This window comes from Cryptotermes secundus, unplaced genomic scaffold, assembly GCF_002891405.2.
Source record: "Cryptotermes secundus unplaced genomic scaffold, Csec_1.0 scaffold840, whole genome shotgun sequence".
Classification (NCBI taxonomy): Eukaryota; Metazoa; Arthropoda; class Insecta; order Blattodea; family Kalotermitidae; genus Cryptotermes; species Cryptotermes secundus.
In genome coordinates, this window is record NW_019725426.1 from 292,405 (window position 1) to 320,198 (window position 27,794).

A 27,794-nucleotide genomic window follows, 5' to 3' on the forward strand; every position below is an offset into this window, starting at 1 on the left:
TTGAATGACTATTTAATCTGCAAGAATGATTTAAAAAGTAATTCAAGACTGAAATATGATACTATCTTAATTTATTTTGGAGCATACTCAGATGATTATTACAGACACTGAAATTTGATGTTATCATAAATTTAGTTTCTTTCTTTCCTGATCCATGCCAAGATCCTTAGTTCTTCATACCTCTGAATTCTAGTCATCTTGAGTGATAGTAAGAACTAAATCAGAAAGCCAAGGGATATATGTAAGATTGTATTTTAAATTCAGTGATTTTATAATATATATGATTGCCATCTAATTTTCTATAATCACAAGTGTTGACTGTCTTATGCATTCCATTCCTGGTATTTGAGCATTTAATATTCTTTAAATGTTTTTAACTGTGTATTTTGTCAGAAGACTATATCACAGTTGGATTTCAATGCACCAATTATCAAAGGCTCTAAATAAATGTCAGATGCAGCATATGAATTCTGTAGGTGTCTCAGTACCTGTGTTATGACTGTTGGAAAAAATAAAGCAGCATTTTGTAGGACAAAAGGGAATACCATTACATGTGATACAGATTATGGGTTGTTTTCAAATTCTTTCAATTATGTGCTCCAACTGAAAAATATTCTGTGAAGGATATCAGCAGCATGTTCAGCATGGTGAACCCTCATACTCCATGAATCTATATCATCTTACTGATAAGTGTTTTTAAGCAGCTTTCTGTTTCTACGAATTGATGTTCCATGTTAATTGATTCCTTTGTTACAACGGCATGGTACATTGTTTTGTTGCAGATCAAGCAAGCGGCCTCCAGATCTGGAACATAGGTGCACACATATTAACCCTTTGAGGTCCCAAGTTTTTTACTCCATGTGGTCCTATGAGGTCCAGTTATTTTTTAAGAAAAACCATGGTGCTCTTTCATTACTAAGTGACTAGTAACAGAAAATACTGAAAGCCATACCCACAGAGTGCAATGTAGGACCACAACAGAAAATATACAAGGTTGACTGAGTCAGAATTAGGACCTCAGAGGGGTATATAAATAATTCCAAAGAGCAGAAAGGGAATATTCTGAAGTATATGCTCTGTGATCTAGTGGTCAGAGTTCATGTTTACAGATCCAGAGGTCCAGGGTTCGATTCACGGCGCTACTAGATTTTTTGAGAAGTAGTGGGTCTGGAACAGGGTCCACTCAGCCGTGTGAGGATAATTGAGCAGCTTTTTCAAGGAAATAGCGGCTCTGATCTAAAAAACCGAGATTAACGGCCATGGGGACCTGTTGTGCTGACCACATGACACCCTCCATATGCAAGAGTTGGCACTAACTTCACCAACAAGCGGCAGTCGTTTGGTCAGTATACTTTGCTTGCAGACTACAGGCCATGTTGCTTTTTTATATGGACCTACCACAGAGATAACAATCCTCTGTAAAATGGTTTTGTTTTTTCATCTGATGACAAAACTTCAGATGTAAGCATATTTCTTGGCATGGCACAGACAGTGTTCAAAGTTGGACAGTCTGTTCATATTTGATAGTTGTTTTGGATCTGTTGGTTGCAGAGGTAGTGAAATATAAATTTTATATAGTATGACAGCATGAGAGTAGGTGATCTAAGGAGGGTGGTCATAGGACTGGGTACGACAGTGTATTTAAACTTATCGTCAACTTTCCTTGGATTTCTATTGTATTCTTATTACATCACCCAAGGCCTCCATATGGCCACACTGGACCCACCAGTAACCATAAGCTTGTGCTTCATTAACTCCAGCAACATATAATCCCAAAAAACATAGCCCCTTTGTCTTCCATGCATATTTCTGACCAAAAATGTATGTGATGTTGAAATATCTTATACTGCCATTGTATGGATTCTGGCTTTCAGTTCTGTTACTACCCAAGAAAGAAAAGTGTCCATATCCTATTTAAAAGTACCAGATTTTCATAGCAGCTTATTAAATGTCATCAGATCTGGAGTCAGCATTCTAGGTATCTGCTGGGAACTCTACACATGTGTAACATTTCATGAAGAACGTGAAAACCTACAGAAATCCCCATTTCATGAGCTATAACAGGGACTGTGATGTGAAGATATTCTAATACCGTAACCTTCACTTGTCACCAATTCTCTGGGCAGCAACTTCTAAAGGAGGCTGAAACCTAAGGTCTCAATTGACTCCCTTCCCTACCTGAAGATTCTGCTCTAAAACTTTATTTGGCAGTAAACAGGCAGAGACTCCACCTACAAGCTGAACTACTGAGTTATCACTGGTGAGTGTTCACATGATACTGATGCAACATGTGATGGCCTGCAAACACTTATACTCAGTCTTGTATGAAGTTCCTGTTCCATGTCATCATGCTGTAGCCAGTTCTGATACTCTCAGTTACTCAGTATAATTAAAAATTAATAGGTATTAAGAATCACCTTGGATGAGTTGAGTCAAAGTAAGAGGATGACATATAAATCACCTTACACAATTGGCATTGCACAATTGACAGAGGGGATGATGAGACTTAGCATCCTAAGTCGTTACCAAACTGACAGTGGGGAAAGAAAAACTGTCTTGGGATTCATACCAACAGGCCTTAATGCTCTAACTTTCAGAGTTCATGAAGATACTGAAATGTCTCACACTGGTCTGCCATACTGTTATATTTTTCACTTACAATCTGTTGACATATTATTATATACTGAAGTTACAGGAGATTGTTAGTAGATGTATGTTGAAGTGTGAATGGAGAACAAGAATTACAGAGTTGAATACAAATATTTGTGAACAAAACATTTTTCATTCAAACTTTTCCCAACCCAGCTATTCTGAACATTTATGAATATCGTCACAGTTTAGAGTGACTATAGACAGGGTTTCGATTGGTGAACAGCTTTATTGACTATTTACAGGTTGTAACTACAAATAACTATGACACTTATTTTTTTCAGTGAATGCATCCTGTTATGTATCATATATTATTTCTTACTGAAAACTGTCGCAACACAACAATCAATAATACATGTAAGTATTATAATAATATGATACATAACAGGATGCATTCACTGAAAAAAAAAATAATTGGCAATAGTGTCATATATCATTTCTTACTGAAAACCGTCACAACACAACATCCTGCATCACCTTGAGGCTGGAATGCAGTGAGCAGTATGCCTTCGTGATCCCAGAAGACTGTTAGCATCACTTTCCTGGAGGATGGTGTCACCTTAAACTCGCTTTTTGGCAGGTGACGCAGGATGTTTCCACTGCATTGACGCACACTTTGTCTCTGGCTGGTAATGGTGAATCCAAGACTCATAACCTATGACAATTCGGGCTCGCATATCGTGTCCTTCATTGTGGTAGCGACTGAGATGCTGTAATGCCAGACCCATTCTTTGCATTTTGTGTTGTGGGGTCAACATGCGCTGGAATATTAAACATAATCATCATCATCATCATCCGTAATCTGTCAAGACGACAGGTCCACAGTCTCTTTCAAAACAATTCCTCCACTTAATGCGATCTAGAGCTTTCTCCTTCAAATGAAAATATCCTCTTCTGTCCCCAAGGTAATCCAGCATGTTCTTACGTCTTCCCGTCACTTCTATCCGCCCCTCTATCTTTCCTTCAATAACTTCTTTTAGAAGGCAGTTACCGCGTAAGATATGACCAATCAAATTAGCCTTCCGTTTTCTTATTTCATGTAGGATATTCCTCTGCTCACTGACTCTAATTAACACTTCTTCATTTCTCACATAATCGGTCCAACTGATCTTCTCCATTCTTCTCCAACACCACATTTCGAAACTTTCCAGATGTTTCTGATCTACTGCCCTAAGTGTCCATGTTTCAGCCCCATACAGAGCTATGCTCCAAATGTAGCATTTCACTAGTTTCTTCCTCAAATTTAAGTCCAATTTGCTGGTAAAAAGATTCTTCTTCTTGCTAAATGCAGCTTTTGCCATGGCAATCCTGGATTTAATTTCACAAGTACACCTTCCATCATCTGTTAACAAGCTACCCAAATATTTAAAACATTTCACATTCTCCACTTGTTTTTGGTCTATCTTTATTGTGACTGGGGTTGGTTGTCTCGAAATTTTCATTACTTTTGTTTTCTCCACATTCATTTCCATGCCATAGCACCTTCCAATTTCAATTAGTCTATCAATCATGCCCTGTAGCACAGTTTCTTCCTTAGCCATTAACACAAGGTCATCTGCATATTTCACAGTTTGAATAATTTGCCCTCCTACTTTGAAGTCACCGAGCCCATCCAGAGCTTCCTTGGTAAGGCATTCGGTGTACAAGTTGAACAGAATTGGTGATAAAGAGCATCCTTGTTGAACTCCTCTTCCAATCTGCATACTTCCTGTCTCCCCCCTGTCCAGTCGTACTCTAACAAACATGTATGAAAAAATTTGAGGTGCATGTGGTAGAGTAGTTGGTTGAGGCACTATGCTACAAGCCAGAAGGTCGCGGATTCAAGTCCCGATTAGGTAATTGGATTTTTTTCAATTGATCTAATCCTTCCAGCCGCACTATGGCCCTGGGATCTACTCAGGCTCCAACAGAAATGAGCACCAGGAATATTCTTGGGGGTAAAGGGCAGGCAGTGTGTAGGGCTGACAACCTTGCCGCCATTTGTGAGGCGATTGTCTAGAAAATGTGGGAGCCTCGACATCTCACACCCCTAAGGGCCTGCACGGCCTCTTACAAGGATACCTTTTACTTTACAAGGGGTCAGCATGCGCGGCACCCATTGTTTACAGCCTTTGTGAAAACCTAACCTGTCATGCATTATGAGGTGGGCCATGCCATGTGAACAAGCCTGGTTCCGACAGTAGCCCAAAGAATTTTATGCTGCTGGTTTTCAGGCACTTGTGAAATGATGGGACAAGTGCCTTAATGTACAGGGAGATTATGTTGAGAAATAAAAGCATTTTTCAAATCAGTACTCTCATTTCTTTAAGTTCTATATCAATTTGTAACTTACTTATTGACTTACCCTCGTGTATATATATATATATACACACACACACACACACACACACAGCAAGCCATTATAAAATAAACGTCAGTTATGTATACAATATCTGTAATTAAAATAAATCTACAAAAACATAAAACCAATTATAGAATTATATAATAAAACAATATACCAATTACAAATCTCAATCTATGGTTTAAAACAATCTATTTGTACTTATTGCTACTAAAACTCTCTTATTCCTCTCAACAACTTCGCAACAGGTACATCGTTTTCATAAGTTTCACACTCCTTCTCAGTCACGATTATCCAATCATCATCATCATCAGTAATCTGTCAGACGACAGGTCCACAGTCTCTTCCAAAACAATTCCTCCACTTAATGCGACCTAGAGCTTTCTCCTTCAAATGACAGTATCCTCTTCTGTCCCCAAGGTCATCCAGCATCTTCTTACGTCTTCTTCCTCGTCTTCTTGTCACTTCTATCGGCCCCTCTATCTTTCCTTCAATAACTTCTTTTAGAAGGCAGTTTCTGCGTAAACCATGACCAATCCAATTAGCCTTCCATTTTCTTATTTCATGTAGGATATTCCTCTGCTCACTGACTCTAATTAACACTTCTTCATTTCTCACATAATCGGTATAACTGATCTTCTCCATCCTTCTCCAACACCACATTTCGAAACTTTCCAGATGTTTCTGATCTACTGCCCTAAGTGTCCATGTTTCAGCCCCATACAGAGCTATGCTCCAAATGTAGCATTTCACTAGTTTCTTCCTCAACTCTCTCTATCCAATCATATCCCTAATTATTTACTCTGTAGGCAATTGCACAGATGTAAACTACGTTTCTTTTATGGTACAGCAGCAATAAAATGCAAAAATATAAATCTTTATTTCCAACAGTAATATTCCTCTACTGTCAGGTACTCTTGCACAATGAACTCCACACAAAAACATCAGCAGGTCCATCAATTTTTTGGCCATCTTAAATGGGGAGGTTGTTCTCTTTGCAGACGATACAAATATATTGGTTATTGATAAAGATAAAAGCATCCTTCAAGATAAAATAAAGAGAATTATGATCCAGCTGGAATCTTGGTTTTCAAAAAACAATATGATTATAAATAATGATCAGACTAAAGCTATGTTATTCCAGTTAAAGAACCGCATGACATCTCAGGGCCAGATATTATTTTTAATAATATAAAAATTAAGTATACATCTCAGTTTAGATTTTTAGGTATTAATATAACTCAAAATCTCAAATGGAGTGTACATATTCAGTCCTTGTGTTCAAAATTGAATAAGGTATGTTATATTATTAAATCTTTGAAAGATGAGGTAAGTTTACATATACTCAGGAATATATACTTTGCCAAATTTCAATCGTTGGTAAGTTATGGGTTGATTTTTTGGGGAGGAGAAAATGTAAGTATTAAAGTCTTTAAAATAGAAAAAAGGATGCTTCGTTTCATAAAAGGTGTAAATAACAGAGTGTCATGCAGACCTTTATTTAAAGATTTGAAGATTTTAACTATTATGTCCTTGTACATCATAGAGGTGTTGTGTTATTTTAAGAGATATAATATATACACTAGGAGAAATACTGATTTATACGAGTATAATACTAGGAGGAAAGATTATCTTCATGTACAACACTGTAACACATCAGTTTTTAAGCAAAGTGTTATTAATGTGGGCATTAAATTATATAATATACTTCCTTTGGAAGTTAAAAAGTCAAAGGGAAGAAACGAATTGTCAATGAAAAATTCGTCGAGTGTAACAATGTTTTTAGGTGTAACGGACCAAAAATGAAACAATTCAAAATGGAAGAAACGAATTTAAACATAAATTAATATTATTTTTATTTGATCGTCCTTTCTATACATTGAATGAGTTTCTTCAACAAGGACATGAGGAAGCATAGCAAGGTTTCTTTAATTAACAAAAAAAGAGAAGAAAAGGGAATTGTAGTAGTTATTGTTATATTTTTAAAATTGTTAGTGATGTTTTAAGGCAAGTACAGTTTTATTTTTAGTCTAATACATTCTACCATTATAGAGCTTTTAACAATGATGTATTTAGTGAGTTGACTTGTTCAAGTGTTGCAGTTGTAACAGTATGAATGCAAATAAATATGAATATGAATATGTAAGCAAACGAATCACTGCAGCGCGTTACAGAACAGCTGATTTCTAAGAATCCAGGCGGCAACTCAATCGAATTCAATCGTGTGAAGACTGGCACGCTCCGTTGCCTGGATATTGACTTTCTCAGTCTCCCCGCAAGTTGCGTTTCCGTTACCTCAATTTGCGCTGCCGCGTATACGAACATGTCTTCAACTCCGGCTCATAACACTTCTCGGAAATCGCGGTTGTGTTTCAGTTTTCAGTTTCCTTGGTGTGCGCCCTGCCTAATTCGCACCTTTAACTATATTGAGCGCACGGAGAATACCATGGAAGTAAGCAGCGGATATAAGATAGTAATTAACTGTGGAAAGATCACGAGCGATTTCGAGGATGATCATTAAAATGCTGATTGTCTTTGGTGGGGCCATGTACAGTTTCGTGTTGTCTTTTGTTAGCCTCTAGCGGCAAGAGTTGGTAACTATCTCATTTCAACTGAGTTGTTGCCCGTGGAAGATGCCTTCTGCAGCTACTGCGAAACTAGAAAAACAAGCCTCTACGGAGGCTGTTGAACCTATCCGACAAGCAATTATAGTACTTGAACATAAAATACGAAACTTGGAAAAGAGAAAGGTGTGTATTATTCTGTAATTACTTGATCTCATGTCCGTGCGTTTGGGAAGAGAGAACTGTCATTTTGGTGTAATGCTTCCGCCATATTTCATTGTACCATGTGCTTGTAATAATTATGAACCAGTTTGTTTAATAAAATTTAGCATCATTGCGCATAACATCACAGTAAACATTTAAGAGTCATCCCAGAAAGAAGGGAACTCTTAGTTGGAGTAAATGGAAGGAAATAATCGTTTTATATAGGCATGAAATAGGAAACATGGCCGTCAAAGTTTTCGGACTTACCTACGATTAAGAATATTTTTATTTGCTAAGAATATTTCACATATTTTGCGGATGAAGCTCATCATGGCTCGGAATTCATTGAAAGCAGCGTTGCATTGTAAAGTGTTCGGGTGTGTGAGATCCAGTTTCCATGCGTAGACAACGCTTACTTGCTTTGTCTTCTTACCGAACTCCATAACCATCAACGTGTTTTAATTACAGTGCGGTAGTAAAATATATGGCGTTTATTTCAGTATCTGAAAAAATGCCATAGGTAGATTTATTTAGTGGGTTTTTTTTTTCCAGTGGAGTGTCGATTTGACTCTCCTAGGCTAATTTCATTTTTGTATCACGATTTCAAGATTTATAGCATAGTTTGCCCAAATGAAAGATGTTGAAATGGCACATTGGTATAAGTAATTGCACCGAAATCTTCAGGAAACATTTGCAGCGGTACAGTTGATTAGTTATATGGATTTGAATGATTTTTTTTTTGTAATTGAATTGTTTTTTTGTATTCCGCTTAACTATAAGCAACATAGTCTTATTTTATAAGTCTTCTTGACAATTGCTTAAGAGTATTAGCAAGATAAATTGACACAATTCTGTATCTGAGGCTTTTGCCTACTATAGATGTAATGGAATAAGGAAGAAATAATAATAATAATAATAATAATAATAGTAAGAGGAATAGCACTAATCTACTAGTATGTGTTAATATATGTTTGTAATTACATTGAAATTGTATAATTGAAGAAGAAGCACATGCTTCTTGTTATGTCTTTTTCTCCAGGTGTTATCTTTTTCACACCTCATTTCATGAAGATAGGGATGTATTCTGTGACTCATTATGTTAAGGATGTGGAACAACTGAATTTACAACACATTGTGTTTAGAAAATATAAAATGTAGTGTGCCCAGTAACATCAGAAAAGCAAGATACACTACAATAGACCTTAATACTCTCTACCAAAATAAACAATTGTGAATATACATATTTACACTCTGCACAAGAGCTGTACTTAAGACACATTTAGCCATTTTCGATAACACAATAATCATACTGTAGATTAATGCATATAAGTGCACATAGTTTTACATAAGGATTTATTTATTGCTAATATTCATTTATCAGCAGAGTAGAACGTGGTCTAGAGGAGTTTTTTTTAATGCTGTGGTACCCTATGTTTGTGGTTAAACACTTTTGAGGTGCTTATTCTTATATTTGTGTGCGGATTCGTTTTCATTGTGATTCAAAGCTTAGAAGTCTTTGCTTTTATGTACTTTTGGACATTCTGTTTCCCAGGACTGGGATTCAGACTTTCAGATATTTTACCTGGCTAAAGTCTCATTGTGAACTTGAGACTTGGTTTTTTTTGTCGTTCTATATAAACGTAGACACCAGTGCCAGATGCTTTTAAAATTGAATTAGTTAGCTATAGAGCAAATGAAAATCTGTTCAAAGACATGGGGGTCATGTCCTTTCAAAACAAAGTGTGATACCACATGACAGATAAAATTAAAGTTTCCACATCTCTGTTCACTCACCATTTTTACAGCCAAGTATCAGTACATCCCATACTTCTTATGCATACTCAAGTCCCTGGAATAAATTATGTTACAGATTTCTTTTTGAGAAATTTTATGGGGCACAGTTTCCCTATGTTTCTCAGACTTCTGTTGTCTGAGTCACCCTTGATGTGGATAAAAATGTTTGAGGGCTCAGCCTGTAAAGTGACGTAAATTTTATTTAACAATTCAGAAATATGATTACAAATTGATTTTCATTATATCTGTGAAGTACTTTTTCTGTTGTGGCTGTATTTAATGTGGCCATTTTTTCTCAGCTTAAACATATGATAAGAAGATGATTAGTATTTTTGTTAGCCACTGGAAGAGAGCCTCATTGGCCCTCTGCTGTACATCCCCACACCAAATTTTGGGAAATGCTAATCTAATAGACATGCACTACATCATCACCTGTGTGCACTTCATTCTCATATCAGAAACATCTTACAAGTTTAGCATATTCATAATTTTATGTTATGGCTGTCTGGATTATTACACCATATTGAAGTAAGAAAATTGGTTCCAGTGTTTCAGAGGAACACATGCCATTATCTTCATACCATACTAATACAGTGTCTTTTTTTTTCTGTGGCGCTACAGCCCCAATTTGGGCCTAGGCCTACCTCCATGAAACTCACTTCGGTTTACTAGATCTTACACATTCGGTAGGACTCCTTGGGCGAGTGATCAGCTCATCACAAGGCCTCTACCTGTAGACAAACACAGAAAAACGCACACAAACATCCATGCTCTGAGTGGGATTCGAACCCATGATCCCGGCTTCCGAGCGAGCAAAGACAGTGCATGCCTTAGACCGCTCGGGTACCGTGACCGGCAATACAATGTCATAGCCAGGAGAAATGAAATATGCTGAAAAAAATATGTACCCATCAGCTATACAAACATCATTCTGTTTTAGAAATATGTATGCACTTATTTCTGCCAGGAGGTGTAAGGAAATGTAATTTTAATTTTTTGTGCTATTTCCAAATTATAAAAAACATACACCTTCCCAATAATGTGACTATTCCTGCTGTCTTTATTGTGAAATATTTAATGAAATATGAGGAGAAAAAATTTCTAAATTCTTCTTTTGTTCTACCTGCAGTAGACATGCATGTTGCTTTAAATTAGCAATTATTAAATCTCATTTCTGCTACCAGAGTGCACCATGAAATGAAATGTGTTTTGTCACCTGGAACGCTAGTTTATGGAGCCAGGTGACTACGAAGATGCCCCTGTAAGCAAGATAATACACGTTACAAATGTAGGATTGTTGAAGGGTTGAAACAGAGGTGATGCACAGTAGGTCATGATGGTTGCGATGCAAGGACCTGTCAGAGCCTACCCCTTAATTAGTTCAGTTATTCATGAAAAGAAATGTACATTTGACAGTTATTGTATCATTATCAGTAATCTGTCAGATGACGGGTCCACAGTCTCTTCCAAAACAATTCCTCCACTAAATGCGATCTAGAGCGTTCTCCTTTAAATGACAGTATCCTCTTCTGTCCCCAAGGTCATCCAGCATCTTCTTACGTCTTCTTCCTCGTCGTCACTTCTATCCGCCACTCTATCTTTCCTTCAGTAACTTCTTTTAGAAGGCAGTTTCTGCGTAGAACATGACCAATCCAATTAGCCTTCCGTTTTCTTATTTCGTGTAGGATATTCCTCTGCTCACTGACTCTAATTAACACTTCTTCATTTCTCACATAATCGGTCCAACTGATCTTCTCCATCCTTCTCCAACACCACATTTCGAAACTTTCCAGATGTTTCTGATCTACTACCCTACGTGTCTTTGTTTCGGCCCCATACAGAGCTATGCTGCAAATGTAGCATTTCACTAGTTTCTTTCTCAAATTTAAGTCCCGTTTGCTGATAAAAAGATTCTTCTCCTTGCTAAATGCAGCTTTTGCCATGGCAATCCTGGATTTAATTTCACTAGTACAATTTTTATATGAAGTTATAAAACCATTGCTATTAAGAAAAGTGTCTATTCTGAGTTATACATGTAAAGAGGTGAGTAGAGGTCTATAAGGGAGAAATAATGGACAGGTTTCTTTTTAGTCATGGGGTGCAGATGAAAAGTACTCGTATGGCAAGAAATAGCACACAGTGGTGCAGTTGCATTGCGGAGAACTTGCCATAACTATGGTCCTGTTATAACCTATACATAACTGTAATCCATCTCTCGGTGGACTCAACCAAGTCCACTGCACATTCTGTTGCAATATGGGCAGTATGTAAGGTGAACCAAGATATGGGGTGTTTGAGAATAGGTTGGTGAGAATATTTGGGGGCTAAGAGAAAATAAGTAACAAGAATTGAAAATACTGCTTAATTGAGGAGTTTCAGAATATATTCTCCTCACCAAATACTATTAGGGTGATTAAATCAAGGAGAATGAGATGGCAAGGATATGATATGAGAACTGGAGAATAGATTACTTGGAAGACATAGCCATGGATAGGAGGTTACTGTTAAAATATACCTTAAAGAAATGATGTGAGAGGATGTGGATTGGATTCAGCTGGGTCCAGTGCTGCACTCTTTTGAATACTGTAATAAATCTTTTCGTCCTGTGAAAGGTGAACAATTTCTTACATGTACTATCTTCATTATGTTTGTAAGACTGAAGAGTTTTCCATATTTTTCCTGGCCTTGGAAGATATCCTTATGTGATCTTTATAAAAGTTTAGATGTATGTCACTTCTGTGTGTAGTAGCTTCATTTTAGAAGTATTATAAAATTAGATGATTGGCCTCTGCGATATTTAAAAGCAGTATCTCTTTGTCGTGCATTTCTGTGATACTTAGTTATATTTTCAAGAATGAATGCTTGATAATGGACCTAAAGATACCCATTTAAACTTGGCAGTGAGTCTTTGCTGCACAGTTTGTCTTGCTGTTTCCCAGAGCAGTGTTCTGGTTACAGCAGTACCATATGAACTGTGTTCCTGTAGTTAATTGCAGGCTCAGGGATTAATGAAATTTTGGGATTGGCTTTCCAGAGATGCGCCTGTGTGTTCTCTGATTTTACATTTAACCCTATGCATACCATACAAGATATATAATTAATTGTTACTGCATACAGGTGGGTTATTTAAAATACCGTAAGATGCTCAGTGTCAGAAATTAATTTGTGATTATTATATTTTGTATGCTAAAAACTCAAAATAGAACTGAGATAAGAATTAGTTGATTTACCTGTATACAAGGTTTCAGAATAATCGGTTGCTTTGGACTGTGTGTCGTCTGTGTTAAATGGTTTCTTTCCTTGACATGTGTTTAAACTGTTGAGTGTGTTAAGTTTGATATTATAGGTAGCTGAGTGCCACAGGCTTATGTTTCATTCTCAGCAGAACATTTTGTTGGTGCTCTGGTTGTCTTATAGTTCATATACAACAGTATGTATTTGCTGTGAATTGAAAAATAAAAATGGCCTAATCAATATTGTTTCATTGTGTACTTATGCTATTCTAGTGCCTAGTTCCTTATTTCATGTGCAAAATTTGTTTCATGTATGATTCATTGACTGTTCCCTGCATAGCCTTGAGCTGAACAAGGTTTACATTGAATGATTCGACTGCACTGAATTGCACAGTATTTAGTTGTTGATGCAAGATACAAATCAGGCCACGCCATAGCTCAATTGGTTAGTCATTGGCTTCGCATTGCGGTGCCCCACGATTGATCCCGGGTCTGGTCAAGTAGGATTTGTGGTGGACAAAGTGGCACTGGGGCAGGTTTTCTCCAAGTACTTCGGTTTTCCCTGCCAATTTTCATCCCACCAGTTGCTCCACAGTCACCCTCACCTGTCATCTGGGGCTGGTACGATAGGCCAGAAGTGCCAGTAGCAATAAAAAAAAAAGATACAAATCTTAAATTTTATCAACAAGCAGTACTGCTTCTAACTTATTTTGGAGGTACTTGATTCATATCTCAGCTTAGATACTGAGTATTCTGACAGGTTTTTTTTTTCGTAGTTTTTCTCAGTCCCTTCAGATGAGTACTGGGATAGTACACTCAATATGTCACTGATGCTTCCTCCCAGATTGTTTTCTGTTTCACTGATATTGCTGTACAAGACATAAGGGACAAATCTGTAGATGAATCAAGTAGACTTGCAGCAGGAGGAAATGTGCAGAGAGTGGAAGTACTCAGAAACCAGTCCCAATACAAAACAGTAACTAACAATAACAGACAGGTGGGAAATTCAATTACAAATAAAAATCAAATGTTCTCTGATGCTTCAGGGAACATTTTAAACACATAGTAAAAAAAAGTTATTTTGGGGGTATTAAAAAAATAAATGATGATGTACCAGGACAGTGCAGTACCATTCAGGTGGTGACAACTACATGTTGCTGGAAAAGGTTTTCCCTCTCAGCCGATAAAGATTGAAGAAATAATCTCCAGTTACATGTACCATTTGTGAAGTCTTGATTTATATTTGAAATTATGGCACTCAAGATCGTCATATGATGAGATACTGTCAGCTTTTTAATATCAGCTGAGAGGCCTTCAAGTGTGAAGTTGAACAGTGTCATTATAAGCTGCCCCTCTATCTGGACGGTCTGTTGAATGCTTTAATAATTGAATCAGCATTATCTGGTGCTATATTTTGACAGTTTATTCCCTTATTGGATTTGGTGTCCATTTTGTTTTCCTAGTCATAGAAGAGGAATAAAAGCTGTTTTGCAAACCTTAATATTGTGACATGATGGCTGAAAGCCAGAAATTTGGAACAAAAAAGAGGCAGCCTTTGCAATGCAACACTGTTATAAACACATTTGTGTGACAACAAATAACCAATAGGAATGATTCAGGCGATGCTTTTTGTGGGGTCCAAATCAATGCCAGCCTAGTTGAGTCTCCCAGAGTCGTGAAATAGTAAAATATGGTCGTCAGTCCCATGGGACTTTGAGCCAAGAATCTATGCTGGCAAGGGCCAACAGCAGTTTAGCAGTCGAGTCACCCTTGAATTGCATTGCTGCATGCCGCTACCAAGCAACAACTAGTGAAAACAGCAGATTGAGAAGACTTAGTGTTTGTAGTAGTGATTTTTAGAGTGCATAATTAGTAAAGGTGTTATTATTTGCAGTTACATGTTATAAGATTTCAGTAAATCTAACTATCAATCCAAACCATGTGTCTAATTAGCAACACATGACAGTATGTATGAATTGTATGTAGAAACAGATGTTTGAAATCTCCTCAAACAGATGTTAAATATTACAAGTTTAAGGGATGTGCACTTTCACGTGTCTGAATAGTCACATCATGGCAATGCCATTCTGGTTTCTTCAAGAGGGAGATTTTAAGCATGGCATCATTTGTTTCATGCTCTGATGGGTAAAGTGAGGAGTTTTGGTAAGGTAGCTCTTGTAGAGATGTGTAGAAATACACAGAGGAACTGATAAATTAGCGAGAGAAGACATGACAGTAAAAGTTAAATTGAACACAGGCATTTTTTAATAAATTTGATGCACTTGCAGGTAGAATAGTTAGACGGGGCCACCTGAAATCATATGATACACAGGCCTTTTGACCAACATCCTCTGTAAAAGAATATTTTATGATTGTATATTAATAAAATAAAATTAAAACTGATAAAGTATGCACTTTAGGTACCATTGCTACAAACTGAGAATGCCTGAATCTCTATCACTTGCAGATCTAAGTGTACCTTTAACCTTTAAATGCCGGACTTCGAAATAGTGGTAAACTTGAGCTGGCCGGAGTTTATTTAAATGCCCGCTGCTGGTGCTCGTTTAAATGCCTGTTGCTCCCTTGCGTTTAAATGTCCGTTCCTGTTAGGCGGTTAGTCAATTTTAAGCGTTGTGTTTAAAAATGCTGTATCTAGCACAATTTTTATGATAAATGGATGGTATTAACTTTGTTTATATCAGCAAAGAACGTAGTGTCGCATATTATAACGGAAGATTTGAAATTTTTAATACAAAGTGTTATACTCTATTTTCAATTTTTTGTGTTTTAATTTTGATGCGTACTGCAAAAATTGTTTCCCAGTTCTTCACAGAGTTGTTCTGCATTATAAATTCATTTCTGTTTGTAACACTTGACAAATTTTAGCAGTCCCTGGTGTCATAAAACAGATGGAAGCAATAAAATCATTTGGTCTTCTGCTAGCACTGCTTACACCCTTCGGATTTTCGAATCTTTGACTGAAGGTCAGAAGAATGAAAGAATGGCTATTCAAGAGAAAGCTAGAGGGGTCCCTTCTTCAGTGCTAAAACCTTCCGTTAGAACTGCAAAAGCTTATTGCCCCTTCTATTTGAGTGAACAGACAGCTGCATCGTGGCTGAGATACAGAGCGCGATCTGTTTTGTGTGCGTTCGTAGTGAAATTGAATATGGTAGTTTTATATACATCAAGCAGGTAACAACAAAAAAGGTATGTACATCAAATTTTACAATATATTTTTAACATACCTATCTGCAGAATCTGCAATAAAATTACTGGATCGTGGATAAGTTTTGGCATAACTCATACGTATATTTTTATTTGCTGCTGTTCAGTTAGGTATTATTTTAATTCCTCTATTAGGGTTTTACTCAAGTCTGTCTGGTAATTACTACATTTGAAAATAAATATTTAGGAATGTGCATGCGCTTCCAGTAGCGGAGTTTAAATGCCTGACTGGACAAAACGGGGTACTTTGGCCACGACGACATTACTCATGACTGGCACAAACTGGGCACTTCGGCACTTAAAGGTTAAGAAGTGATGTTCCCCTTATAGAGTTTTGCAGTTTATGTTACCAGTGTTCTGAAATTTTCTTGATCACAGGTCTTTCTGGTACTTTACGTATACTTGTATCTAGATGTGATTGAAGGTTAACAGTCATGTTAATACTGTTAATTAATCCTTATGGACAACAAGAGTTATGTTACCATTGCACTTGCAGAAACTTTCGTCACCTCATGCAGTCATGGCCCTTTTTATAATCATAATTGTAATGTGATTTGTGCATGATCAACCCTATTTTACATGACATATTTCAGTGTACAGCCAGTTTATGTTGCGTCTTTTAATCTCTTTGGCCTTGGTAATACTGTGATTTGATTTTTTATTTAACCCCTCTATAACTATCAAGTCATTGCATATTAATGGCAGCCATCATATCAGTAAAAAATATGGAAGTTACCAGAGTTAACTCTTTCCTGGGAAGTGCTAGTTATTCAGCCTGTCACCACTGAAACATTTCCCCAAGTACTGGACAGTGTCCTACATAATATTTATATAAGGTATTACCTTTTTGGAAATTGATCTCACTGTTCCCCATGTAAATTGTAGAGAATTGAAAAGACTTGTGCTGCTTACTGAAAGAAAATTGATTCTCAAATTTATTTTCTTGATGAAGTTGTACCTTTGTTTAAAATGTTCAGGTGACTTGGAAGTATAGAACATGCTAGAAGGTATGATATTTGATGTTTGTTTCAACAGAGAAAAATTGAGTCATACCGAGAGGAGCAGAAAAATGGAAAGGACTTGAACAGTGACCAACTTGCGGCTGTGGCAAAGTATGAGGAGGTCCAGCAGACACTTGAATTTTCTCGTGACCTTTGTAAGCAGTATAATGGGATTGCTGTAGATGCTGCCAAACAGCTTAAAAAACAGGCAAGGAAGGAAGCTTTGGAGAAAGCTCAGCAGGAAGTGGCGAAGGTGAAGGAAATTCTTATGGTGCAGGTGAGTTTGTGTTGTAACTTTTGTTAACAGCATTTGTGTACAGCATGGAAAATGTGAGAGCTGATAACAAGATTTGAGGTGGTTAGGATTCATGTTGTGGTCTTCTGGATTGTAATGTCTCAGCATCTGATAGGTGGTCGCTGATGTTTTAGAGGATAGAGGTGGATAGAGGCAGTATGCTCTCACTTGTGAGACTACACAGAGCCACAATGCAGGTGACAGTGTGAATTGCAAAGAGCTGTTGAGGCAAGGAATATAGTTAAAACGCCTTTTTGTTTTCACTCCAGTGTACATTTTAAGTATATTTTAAATAGTTTCCAAAATGGCATTAATATCCTAGAGTGGTTTCTTTTCTCTCTAGAATGTTATGCAGACTGTTAACAAAGCACAAATTTTTAAGTGTATATTGCATACATTTTCTTCTGAAGTTAGCATGGGGCTAAGATGTACTGTCCCATTATCTCGTGTGTGATATTTATCATGAATAAAAATTAAGTTACTTTTTGAAAGGGAGCTGGGACAGGGTAGTCTGTGTAGTGACTTACTACAGGCTGGAAACATCGGGGTTGGAGTTTGAGTCCTGGTAGGGTCAAGAATTTTCTCTTCTCGTCATCCAGACTGGCTCTGGGGTTCAACCAGCCTTGTATTGAATGAGTACTGGGGTCTCTCTCCCTGGGGCTAAAACAGTAGGGGTGTGACACTGACCACTCACCTCCACCTAGTGCCGAGGTCAAGAAAAGGTTGATCTGTACATCCACTCCCCATATGCCTTCATGACATAGTGTCTAACTAATTAAGCACAGGGACAACTTTACCTCTTTACCTTTTACTTTTGGAAGACATTGCTAAATCATTGTTGCCATTACTTGAGCATGTGTGAATAACTTCTTTGTTTATCATCACATACCAAATCTAAAAATGTTTAAAATTTATGCAGTGTTGTGATTGCTAAACCTTGCCTAGTTCTCAGAGGTAGTTGTATAAAGCTGCATCGTCATGCTTCGTTTAATGTTGGGAATACATTCCTGCAAGTGAGAAGCCTAGTTGGCGTAACATTATGCAGCCGCATTTATAGTTCAGTAATTGTGGAGATACATTTGTGAATCATAAGTTATTGTGATTATATTAAATAAAATGGCCAGATATAGCTAAAATTATGTAATTATTTAAAATTCCCTATAAAATGTGCATGTATGAGGAGTGACAAACTGTCTCTTTGGACTCGTGTTGCTTATCATTTTTTAGTTGTCCCAGCTTCCGCCCTTAATTCCTTGTGGCTTTATGCTACTTATATAATAAACAAGTTATTATTCAGCAGCACATAAATATTGGCAATCAGCATGTTTTTGCAGGCCTTAATGCTACATGCCTTTATACTTGCTGCCAGACTTTATTAACAGGGAAATCGCGAACAAGGAGAACAGTAATATTTCTGATATTAATAATTGTTTCTGTTGAAGGAGAGTATTATTAAGGCAACATTCACCCATATGTTTTTTAAACAGTTGAATAATGATAACATATTTTAAGTATTGTAACATAAACTTTTGTTTATTCAGTTCATAGTTCACTAATTGTAAAAGGGTGAGCTGTGCGTCTTCTTGCAGTGAACATTATATTCAGGAAAAGCCTGTAAGTAGCTGTGTTTCTCTCTACCGTAGTCTTTTCCTTCCATCTTCCGACCATTTTCCTATCCACCCCGTCTTCCCTTTGCCTTCCAGGGTACTTTACTGCATTCTGAGGACATTTTGGATCTGCACCTTCAACAAGTGTGGTTGTAGCAAGGTACTGTTTAGGTGCCTACAAACATTTGGTTCATTAGGGACTGCGGGTGGGTGTTTTCTAAATTGGGGTTCAGCCTGTTTTCATGTATCCTTTTCTCATGGGCTGATTGCTGTTTTTCCTTTTTTTTATATTGTAACGTGTTCACGTTACTGAATACGCCGTAGAGATCGTTAACTGGTTTATTGAACAATCTACAACTATCGGCTACACTTAATTATCACACTATTACGGGTTTCTACAGTTTACAAACCCTACAACAAAATCTCTTAACACAATCTTCACTTGTCTTCACGTACTGATTACGCGGGAGCTATACAAGTCTCCCTGAAATACACACTCCGAGTATAACTGTACTACAGCAATCACTATGTCTGGAAAGCACACAATAAGTCTTCCGCTCGCTGGCTTCTTAGTTATCGCACACTCGCAGGCTGNGTATTGTATTATACATTATATTGCTTATTGTATTGTTTTTGTGCCTTAGGTCCTGTAATCATTGTAGATTATCAACTGCTCCAAGGTCACTGGTCACTTCTGTCCATATATGAAGGCTCACTCCATATGTCTCGGTATCATTATTTCTGTATAGTCTGGTTGAGGCACTATGCTGCAAGCTGGAAGGTCACAGGTTCAAGTCCTGATGGGGCCATTGGATTTTTTTTCATTTGACCTAATCCTTCCAGCCGCACTATGACCCTGGGTTCGACTCAGCCTCTAACAGAAATGAGTACCAGCGGAATATTCTTGGGGGTAAAGGGCAGCCAGCGCGTAGGGCTGACAACCTTGCTGCCATCTATGAGCTGTTTGTCTAGAGGAAATGTGGGAACCTCAACATCACACAAGCCAATGGGCCTCCACAGCCTGTTACAGGGATACCTTTACTTTACTTACTTTACTCGTCTATTAACTGCATAGCCATTGGTCTTGCAGCAGTGTCATTGTTTTTGTTATAACTTTCCTAAACCTGGGACCATCTCTAGATGTGATCAGGAAAGCTCAGGAGAAGATAATGGTTTATTTCCTGTACTGTTTTTGTCCTGACCATCCCTCTGGAAATACTCTGTGTCTCAAAGGTGTTAGAGAAACAGTTTTGGCCATGATGAGTCATTTCTTGCAACTCTCATAAATGTTAACTTTTTTAAAAGCAAAAATCCCATTGAACTTGGTTTTTCTCAGGCAGAATGATTTCCACAGTTAGCAGTTATCAGTAGTTGATTTTCAAATTATGTAGGTATTTTACAAGTGTTTGGATGTGTTTTGTAGGATGTTCTGCAAAATATGGGGCAAGAGAATGTTCGTGAGGATTTTCTTGCTGGTCGAAATGGAGCAGTACTGCTGAGTGGGGAAGATCTGAAATATTTGGACGACTTGTTCACTGAAGTGTCGCTAAAACATGGAAGAGAGGATGGGGTTCCTCCTTTCCAGGTGTGTTGAAATGCTTGGTATAGTTATTTATTCCAACATGAGTTGTACAAAGATGAGATAACTTTGGCCAATTTGTTATCATTTTATCTAGTTTGAGTCAAGGTTTCTGGTGAAAGTGTCTGGCAGTAAACATGACTAGTGTTTTTGATGTTGCCCTTGTTTTTCTAAACGCAGCTTCTTGGAGACTGGACCTGCAGAATGTTGTCATTATTGTAGATCTGTTAGATCTATACTTTATGGCAGGTACAAATGTTGCATAAGATTAGGCTCTTGGAGAAGTTTCATAAAACATGTTTTGAGATTCATGGGCATGGTGAATTGATACAGCCAAAAATTAAAGTTGCTTAATGGCTCTTGACATAGGTTCAAGTAATTAGATTCCATCAAAGTCATCTGTAGTTATGGAAATGTATATATTATCATGTATACTAGTGACTGTAGATGGGGTTTGGATTGGTGAATAGATTTATTGAATGCTCGAAAGTTTAACTACCAATAACAATAACAGTCTCACTTGTTTATACACACTATAAAGATTGCTGTAACTACAGCACACAAAATAAAAGTCTTCTATATCTGCTTCCAGTGCTTTTGGTGGTTAATGGGACTCAACAATGGCTATTCCTGTGCAAAGTTTTCACTAGGCGTTTCCTGGTAACGAATCTTAGCTGGTTGACCCCCCGGTACTAAACTCTTTTACGAGTGATTGAATCAGTTCACAAATGAACTCTCTTTAATAACGTGGGCTTAACCGAGGAGAGACCACCGCCTTGAACAGTTCATCTATTACTGCATCTATTTGTTGTCATGGATGTGTTTCTGACAAGCCGCTGTCTAGCAATGGACCATTCTGTGTATGTTTTTTGCCATGGGAATGTTGTTAATTTTTGTGGCAAGGCATTCTAGCAATGGACTACTCCAGCTTTCAGGCATCATTTTACAATATAAATAAGACCGCTGATATAACCTTCTTTTGCATGCATTTGAGGAAACTAAACATCTACACCATTTACTGAATTTCTCATTGTCAGCAAAGATACTTTAAAGAAGAATTGAAAGGAAAATAGAGGATATACTTGGAGAGGATCAGTTTGGATTTAGAAGAGGAAAAGGAACCAGGGATGCAATTGGGATGATGAAAATTATAGCAGAACAAACTTTGGAGCTAGATGAAGAACTGTGTGCTTGCTTTATAGAGTGGCAGAAGGCATTTGACCGTGTAAATTGGACCAAATTAATGCAGATCCTAAAGGAAACAAGTAACGATTGGCGTGAAAGAAGATTGATTAGTAAATTTTACATCGATCAGAAAGTTAGAGTGCGACTGGACAGAAGGGAGACAAGAAGTGTGAAGATTGGAAGAGGAGTTCGACAAGGATGTTGTTTATCACCAGTTTTGTTCAACTTGTACAGCGGATGCCTTACCAAAGAAGCTCTGGACGGGCTTGGAGACTTCAAATTAGGAGGGCAAATTATTCAAACTGTGAAATATGCAGATGACCTTGTGTTAATGGCTAAGGAAGAAACTGTGCTACAGGGTATGATTGATAGACTAATCGAAATTGGAAGGTGCTATGGCATGGAAATGAATGTGGAGAAAACAAAAGTAATGAAAATTTCGAGACAACCAACCCCAGTCACAATAAAGATAGACCAAAAACAACTGGAGAATGTGAAATGTTTTAAATATTTGGGTAGCTTGTTAACAGATGATGGAAGGTGTACGTGTGAAATTAAATGTAGGATTTCCATGGCAAAAGCTGCATTTAGCAAGAAGAAGAATCTTTTTACCAGCAAATTGGACTTAAATTTGAGAAAGAAACTAGTGAAATGCTACATTTGGAACATCACTTTGTATGTGGCTGAAACTTGGACACTTAGGGCAGTAGATCAGAAACACCTGGAAAGCTTCAAAATGTGGTGTTGGAGAAGGATGGAGATCAGTTGGACCGATTATGTGAGAAATGAAAAAGTGTTATTTACAGTCAGTGAGCAGAGGAATATCCTACACGAAATAAGAAAACGGAAGGCTAATTTGATTGGTCATATCTTACGCGGTAACTGCCTTCTAAAAGAAGTTATTGAAGGAAAGATAGAGGGGCGGATAGAAGTGACGGGAAGACGTAAGAACATGCTGGATTACCTTGGGGACAGAAGAGGATATTTTCATTTGAAGGAGAAAGCTCTAGATCGCATCAAGTGGAGGAACTCTTTTGGAAGAGACTGTGGACTTGTCTTGACAGATTACAGATGAATGAATGAAGGTACCACTGGATAAGCCTGTAAAGTGTTTATAGACATAACCTGATTACCAGGGTCCAGATTTTGATGACCTGAAAATATTTAAAAAATGACCTATAAAATGACTGAAAAAAATCCAGAGAAATTACCTAAAATATGAACTAAAAATGTAATATGTCAGAATATCTACTAATTATTTTAAAATGTATTTTTAATCTTTATTAACACTGAACTCATCTTTTACTCTTTTAAGTTTGTCCTCGTTTTTTATGTTGAAAATTATGCAATATTGATTGAATTTGAAGCTAAATGTTTTAATACGATTTTTTCTATCATGTTAGAACGCTTATCAAATGTACATATATGGTATGTATTCCAACATTTAAGTCTTACCTCATCCAGAGTTACAATAGATGACAGTCAGCATGCAGAGATTCTCGAACGTGAGAGAGCGCCTATTGTCCGACAGCACATTCTTATACTTGGAGAAACTCTTTTCCACATCTGCAGACACACTGGGAGCATACTTGAAGTGTACCAAATCACTAGCAATAAGTTCTTCAATACTGAAAGCACTGAAGGACTCTCCTGTCAGAATTCGAGAAATGCTGCATAATGTTTCATAATTTGAGTTTTTATCTAGAACATGTTTCATTTTTCTTGACATCATTTTACCAATGTCCCCTGACACTTTCTCCAAATCACTGGCTATTTTTTTTCACCAGAGCAAGCGAATCTTCTAGCATTGATCCTTTCTCCTGCAAGCATTGGATTCCTTCTGTCAAGGAACTGAAATTTGCCTTCATGAAGGCCACCTGTCCTTCCATTTCAATGCACGAGAACTGTTCCTGAGCATCTTCAATTGCCCTCACATCCTCCGTCTTCATTGAATCTACAGTGTTTTTCACTACCTGAAAATGATCGCAATAGTAAATTGCAGCATCAATCCACATTCCCCATCTTGTATTGACGGGTTCAGGGGCAGTGGAACACCAGGAGCCATAGACTTGAATTGCATTTTACAAGCTGGAGCCTTGACAAAAATCTTTGTCCTCGACACCAGAGCATCCACTTTAGGAAATTTTGATCTCACTTCCTCCGTCACTCTATGCAGTGCATGAGCTAGGAAAGTAACATGCACCAATTTCGTATAAAATGACTTTATTGACTTGCCTGCTTTTACAATATATGGGGCTGCATCAGTCACAAAAAGCAAGACATCATGTCGTATACCCTTTGGCCACAGTAGAAACATTGACTTCTTGAAAAGTTTACAAATTGTGGAATGGTTAACGGGTTCTAGCACCTCACTCATAAGCAGAAACACTTCACCTGGTCCGCCAATTTCCGAGGGTCCAATGATGACATTTGCCACATAGCAAGCCTCTGTATTGCAGCTCTCATGAATGGAAACAAAAATTTCTTCCCATGCACTTTATTCCTAATCATTTCCAGGATACTGTTGTAGCACTGGGAAAGGTAGTTCTTCCTGAGTGTGGATTCATCTGGGATAGAACGACCACAATTTACTTCCAGAAAAAATTTTCGGTTTTCCATTGTTCAGAGCCCAAAATGGAATATTTGCAGACTCCAGAGCATCACACATCTCTGAAAAAATCCGATGACTTATTACCACCTCCGGATGAACACTGTTGCAGTAACATTTGCACAGGTTTCTTTTTGTTTGAAATTTGCACTGCTCGTATATGTTTGTTGTGGCTGATGTGTTGTTGTACCGTGAATCTTTTTTCTGCCGCTACTTTTGTGTCACACATCTTGCAGTATAAAATGTCAGTTGTTAGTTGAAAATATATCATCTCCAAACTCAGCTACAAATTGCTTTAAATGACACGATTTAGTTGGCTTTGCTTTTGGCATTGTGATAAAATTAATCACTCTAGCGCAACACAGAACTGAACTTTTGTCACCAAGAACCTTTCATCAACTGTATCGTTATCTGTACAGTCAAGGGTGAGGAACCGAAGACAGAAGGAGTTTATTGAACAACAGTGTCATATGAAGCAAGAGATTCCGACTAGAAATATGTGTAACTCAGCAAATTGCTTTGTACAAAGAGCCACAGTGTTAGAAGTCATTGCCGTACCCTGTTATGTATTGTCAGCACTTCGTGAAACAAACGGAAAGGACGGGCCAGGATTACAACCTATTATTGTATACTATGGCCTTTGTAGAGAGCACTTAGGAGAAAGAGAAAGAACACTTTACTTCCATATTATTCACATTTCAGAAAACATATGAAGAAAAATTCCCTAAAATGGTCAAAAATGACTAGAAGTACCCTTAAAAGCCCAAAAATTTACCAAAATATTACCCCCAAAATGAAAAAATGACCTTAAACCTAAAAATGACAAAAAATCACCCATAAAATTTACATTTCTATAACCAGCAGCTCATACCCGAGATTTATATATTTAAGACCATCGCATAGGATACAAGGAACAAAAGATGACATGTCATGAAAATCCGGGCTCTGCTGCTTACACAGTAGCCTGTTGAAGTGGCCTGGTTCTAGAGATTGAAACACTGCCCTGGAAAGCCGGCTGCATTATGCCATATGCAGAAATTCCTGACAGACAAATTAAATATGTACAAATGTTATGTTCAGCAAACAACATTTTTGTTAATTGAATTTGATTATATATTTATAAATTAGTTAGAAACTATGGCCCATATATTTATGTACCTTATTTGCTTCGCTTCTTTCCATGTATAAGACGCAGCGCAATTTGTATAGCCATTTAAAAAAGAAGGGTGTCTTACACAAGTTAATGTTAGTTATGAATCGTGGAATAAAGAACTAGAAATTTATTTTTCATTTTCAATGTGATTAAATAGTATATCCTGTAAAAAGTGTTGCCTTGTATGTTTTGTTGTAGGAGCAAGCTCAGCATTCAGCAGAACATCTTCTCAGCATTGTGGAGGGGAAGAGTAAAGAGATTGTAGGAACAACATACGCAAAACTGAAAGAATTGTTTGCTGTAATCCAAGCCTGTGGCTACTTTGATCAAGTGGCGGAGGAAACGTGTGAGGAACAAGCTGACAAGGTGTGGTTTTTCATGATGTGTTAAGTTTTGAATAAGTAAAAACAAAATTCCATGCATAATAAAACATGTCTGAAAGGGAATGTGAACCTGTGCTGGAAAAATTTCAGGTTCCTGGAATGTAGAGTGAAGATCTATGAAAAGTTACTTCTGTTAAAAAGGAAACTACTTTATGAGTCATGGGAAGTATTATCTTTAGTTTTTTTTTATTGCTAGTGGGGTGGGACTAAGTCCATTGTACTGTGGCCACTTGTGGCCTATTGTACCAGGCCCAGATGATAGGTGAGGGTGATTGTGGAGCAATTGGTGGAATGAAGATTGGCAGGGAAACCGAAGTATTTGGAGAAAACCTGCCCCAGTGCCACTTTGTCCACCACAAATCCCACTTGACCAGACCTGGGATCGAACCCGGGCCACCGCGGTGGGAAGCCAGCGACTAACCGCTTAAGCTATGGCATGGCCAATCTTTAGCTTGATATGGATCTAAATTAAGTCCCCCCACCCTTTTCTTATCTTATGTAGGGAACGCATGCTTAAAACAATATACTTTAACCTTTAAGGTCTGAATGACACATATATATGATGCAAGCAGCAACCGGAGTTGGCTGAATGACACGTATATATGAAGCAGGACACATGCACTCTTTGGGAGTGCTGACAGTTTGACCTTGGGTTTGAAACCAAAATAAACCTATATGAGGTCATGTCAGTGGTTCATTCTTTAGCTCTGAACAAAGAAATCGTTTATCTCGGTCCTGGTTTCGAAACTATTTATGTTTATATATAACTGTTTATGACCTGGTCAGCCAAATATAGCCCAGCTTTGTTCTTGGAACTGAAGAGGAAATACTCGTTGGTGCTTGCAGATCAGTGCTTCCAGAGCTTTCAAGGAAGTGTGACATATTCAAGGATTGGTTTTCAGTGGCAGATTATCAGTTGGGAAGTCAGTATCGGATTGTGTTTTATTTCTTTTTCACTTAAAAAATTAGTGTCAGACTGTCATATATTTCTTTTTATATTATTTTGTGTCTCGGAAGAGGTATAAACCGACTGAGCCAGTATTACTTTGTGAGTAAAAGGCATCGTTGTCACTGTGACTTTCCATATCAGTGTCGGACTAGCACCTTTTCAACTACTATTACAGTTATTTTTTATTGCTAGTGGGGTGGGACTAAGTCAGTGTTCCGCAACCTTTTTCTATTCGCAGCACACCATGAAGTATCCATGACTCAACACGGCACACCAAAATGTTATTCCCCTCAAAAACTCATGATATCAGACAATATAAATACATAACGTGATCAGCTTATTAATATAATATTATTATATTGTTATTTTATCAGTAAACAGAAATCGACTTGTGCATTTATTAGCAATGAACTTTAATTCACTCTAGAGTGTAGAAAATACACTTCTATTACTATTAAAGTAAATACAGTAATTCTACTCATACCTTCAATGTGATACTTGTGCCTACGTAGCTGCACACAGGCGACTGATCCGTGATGGAATCGTTGACAACGCAAGTCTCATTTCTTCATCGATGGATTTGAGCCGCTCCCTCTTTGATGTCTNAATCGGGGGTATATCAAATGACCCATATATAATTCTCTAACTAGCAACCAAAATTTGCGAACTACTTCAGAGCACAGCTGTGATAGAACTGGAACAATTGTAAAACGCGGTATCTCTACCATTAAAACAGAAGAAGTGACACTATACCGACTTATTTTTGAAATATTTATAATTTTAAATGAAGTCCAACAATCGGTGGGTGCATCGTTACAGGAAGAAAGTCATGAAGTTGAAGAAGCTCTAACTTCTAACAAACAGGGGCAAATACCAAAACAGCATTATAAAATACAGGAAAACTCATGCTAATCCCTGCAGTTTTAGGGAAAAGAACGCACACAGAACATGAGGCAAGCATATCAAAGAAGTTGCATAGATGCGAGAAAATTAAAATGAAATTAGTAATGAAATTATGATATAA

The 27,794-nt window shown here is 37.5% G+C and overlaps 1 protein-coding gene and 1 long non-coding RNA gene across 2 annotated transcripts in view; one reads left to right on the top strand and one right to left on the bottom strand.

The window, feature by feature from the left end:
* The window catches only part of LOC117282235, a 31,462-nt gene extending 23,907 nt beyond the window's left edge, over positions 1-7,555 (bottom strand). The window contains exon 1 of the long non-coding RNA XR_004512908.1: positions 7,286-7,555. This is a non-coding gene — a long non-coding RNA (uncharacterized LOC117282235). The remainder of the gene's footprint in view (positions 1-7,285) is intronic.
* Positions 7,556-7,582: 27 nt separating this feature from the next.
* LOC111863420 (caprin-1) overlaps positions 7,583-27,794 on the top strand; it is a 49,183-nt gene continuing 28,971 nt past the window's right edge. The window contains exons 1-4 of the mRNA XM_023849733.2: positions 7,583-7,740; positions 17,046-17,288; positions 20,337-20,498; positions 25,637-25,804. Coding sequence (XP_023705501.1) covers positions 7,624-7,740; positions 17,046-17,288; positions 20,337-20,498; positions 25,637-25,804 — 690 coding nt within the window. The 5' untranslated portion in view covers positions 7,583-7,623. The remainder of the gene's footprint in view (positions 7,741-17,045; positions 17,289-20,336; positions 20,499-25,636; positions 25,805-27,794) is intronic.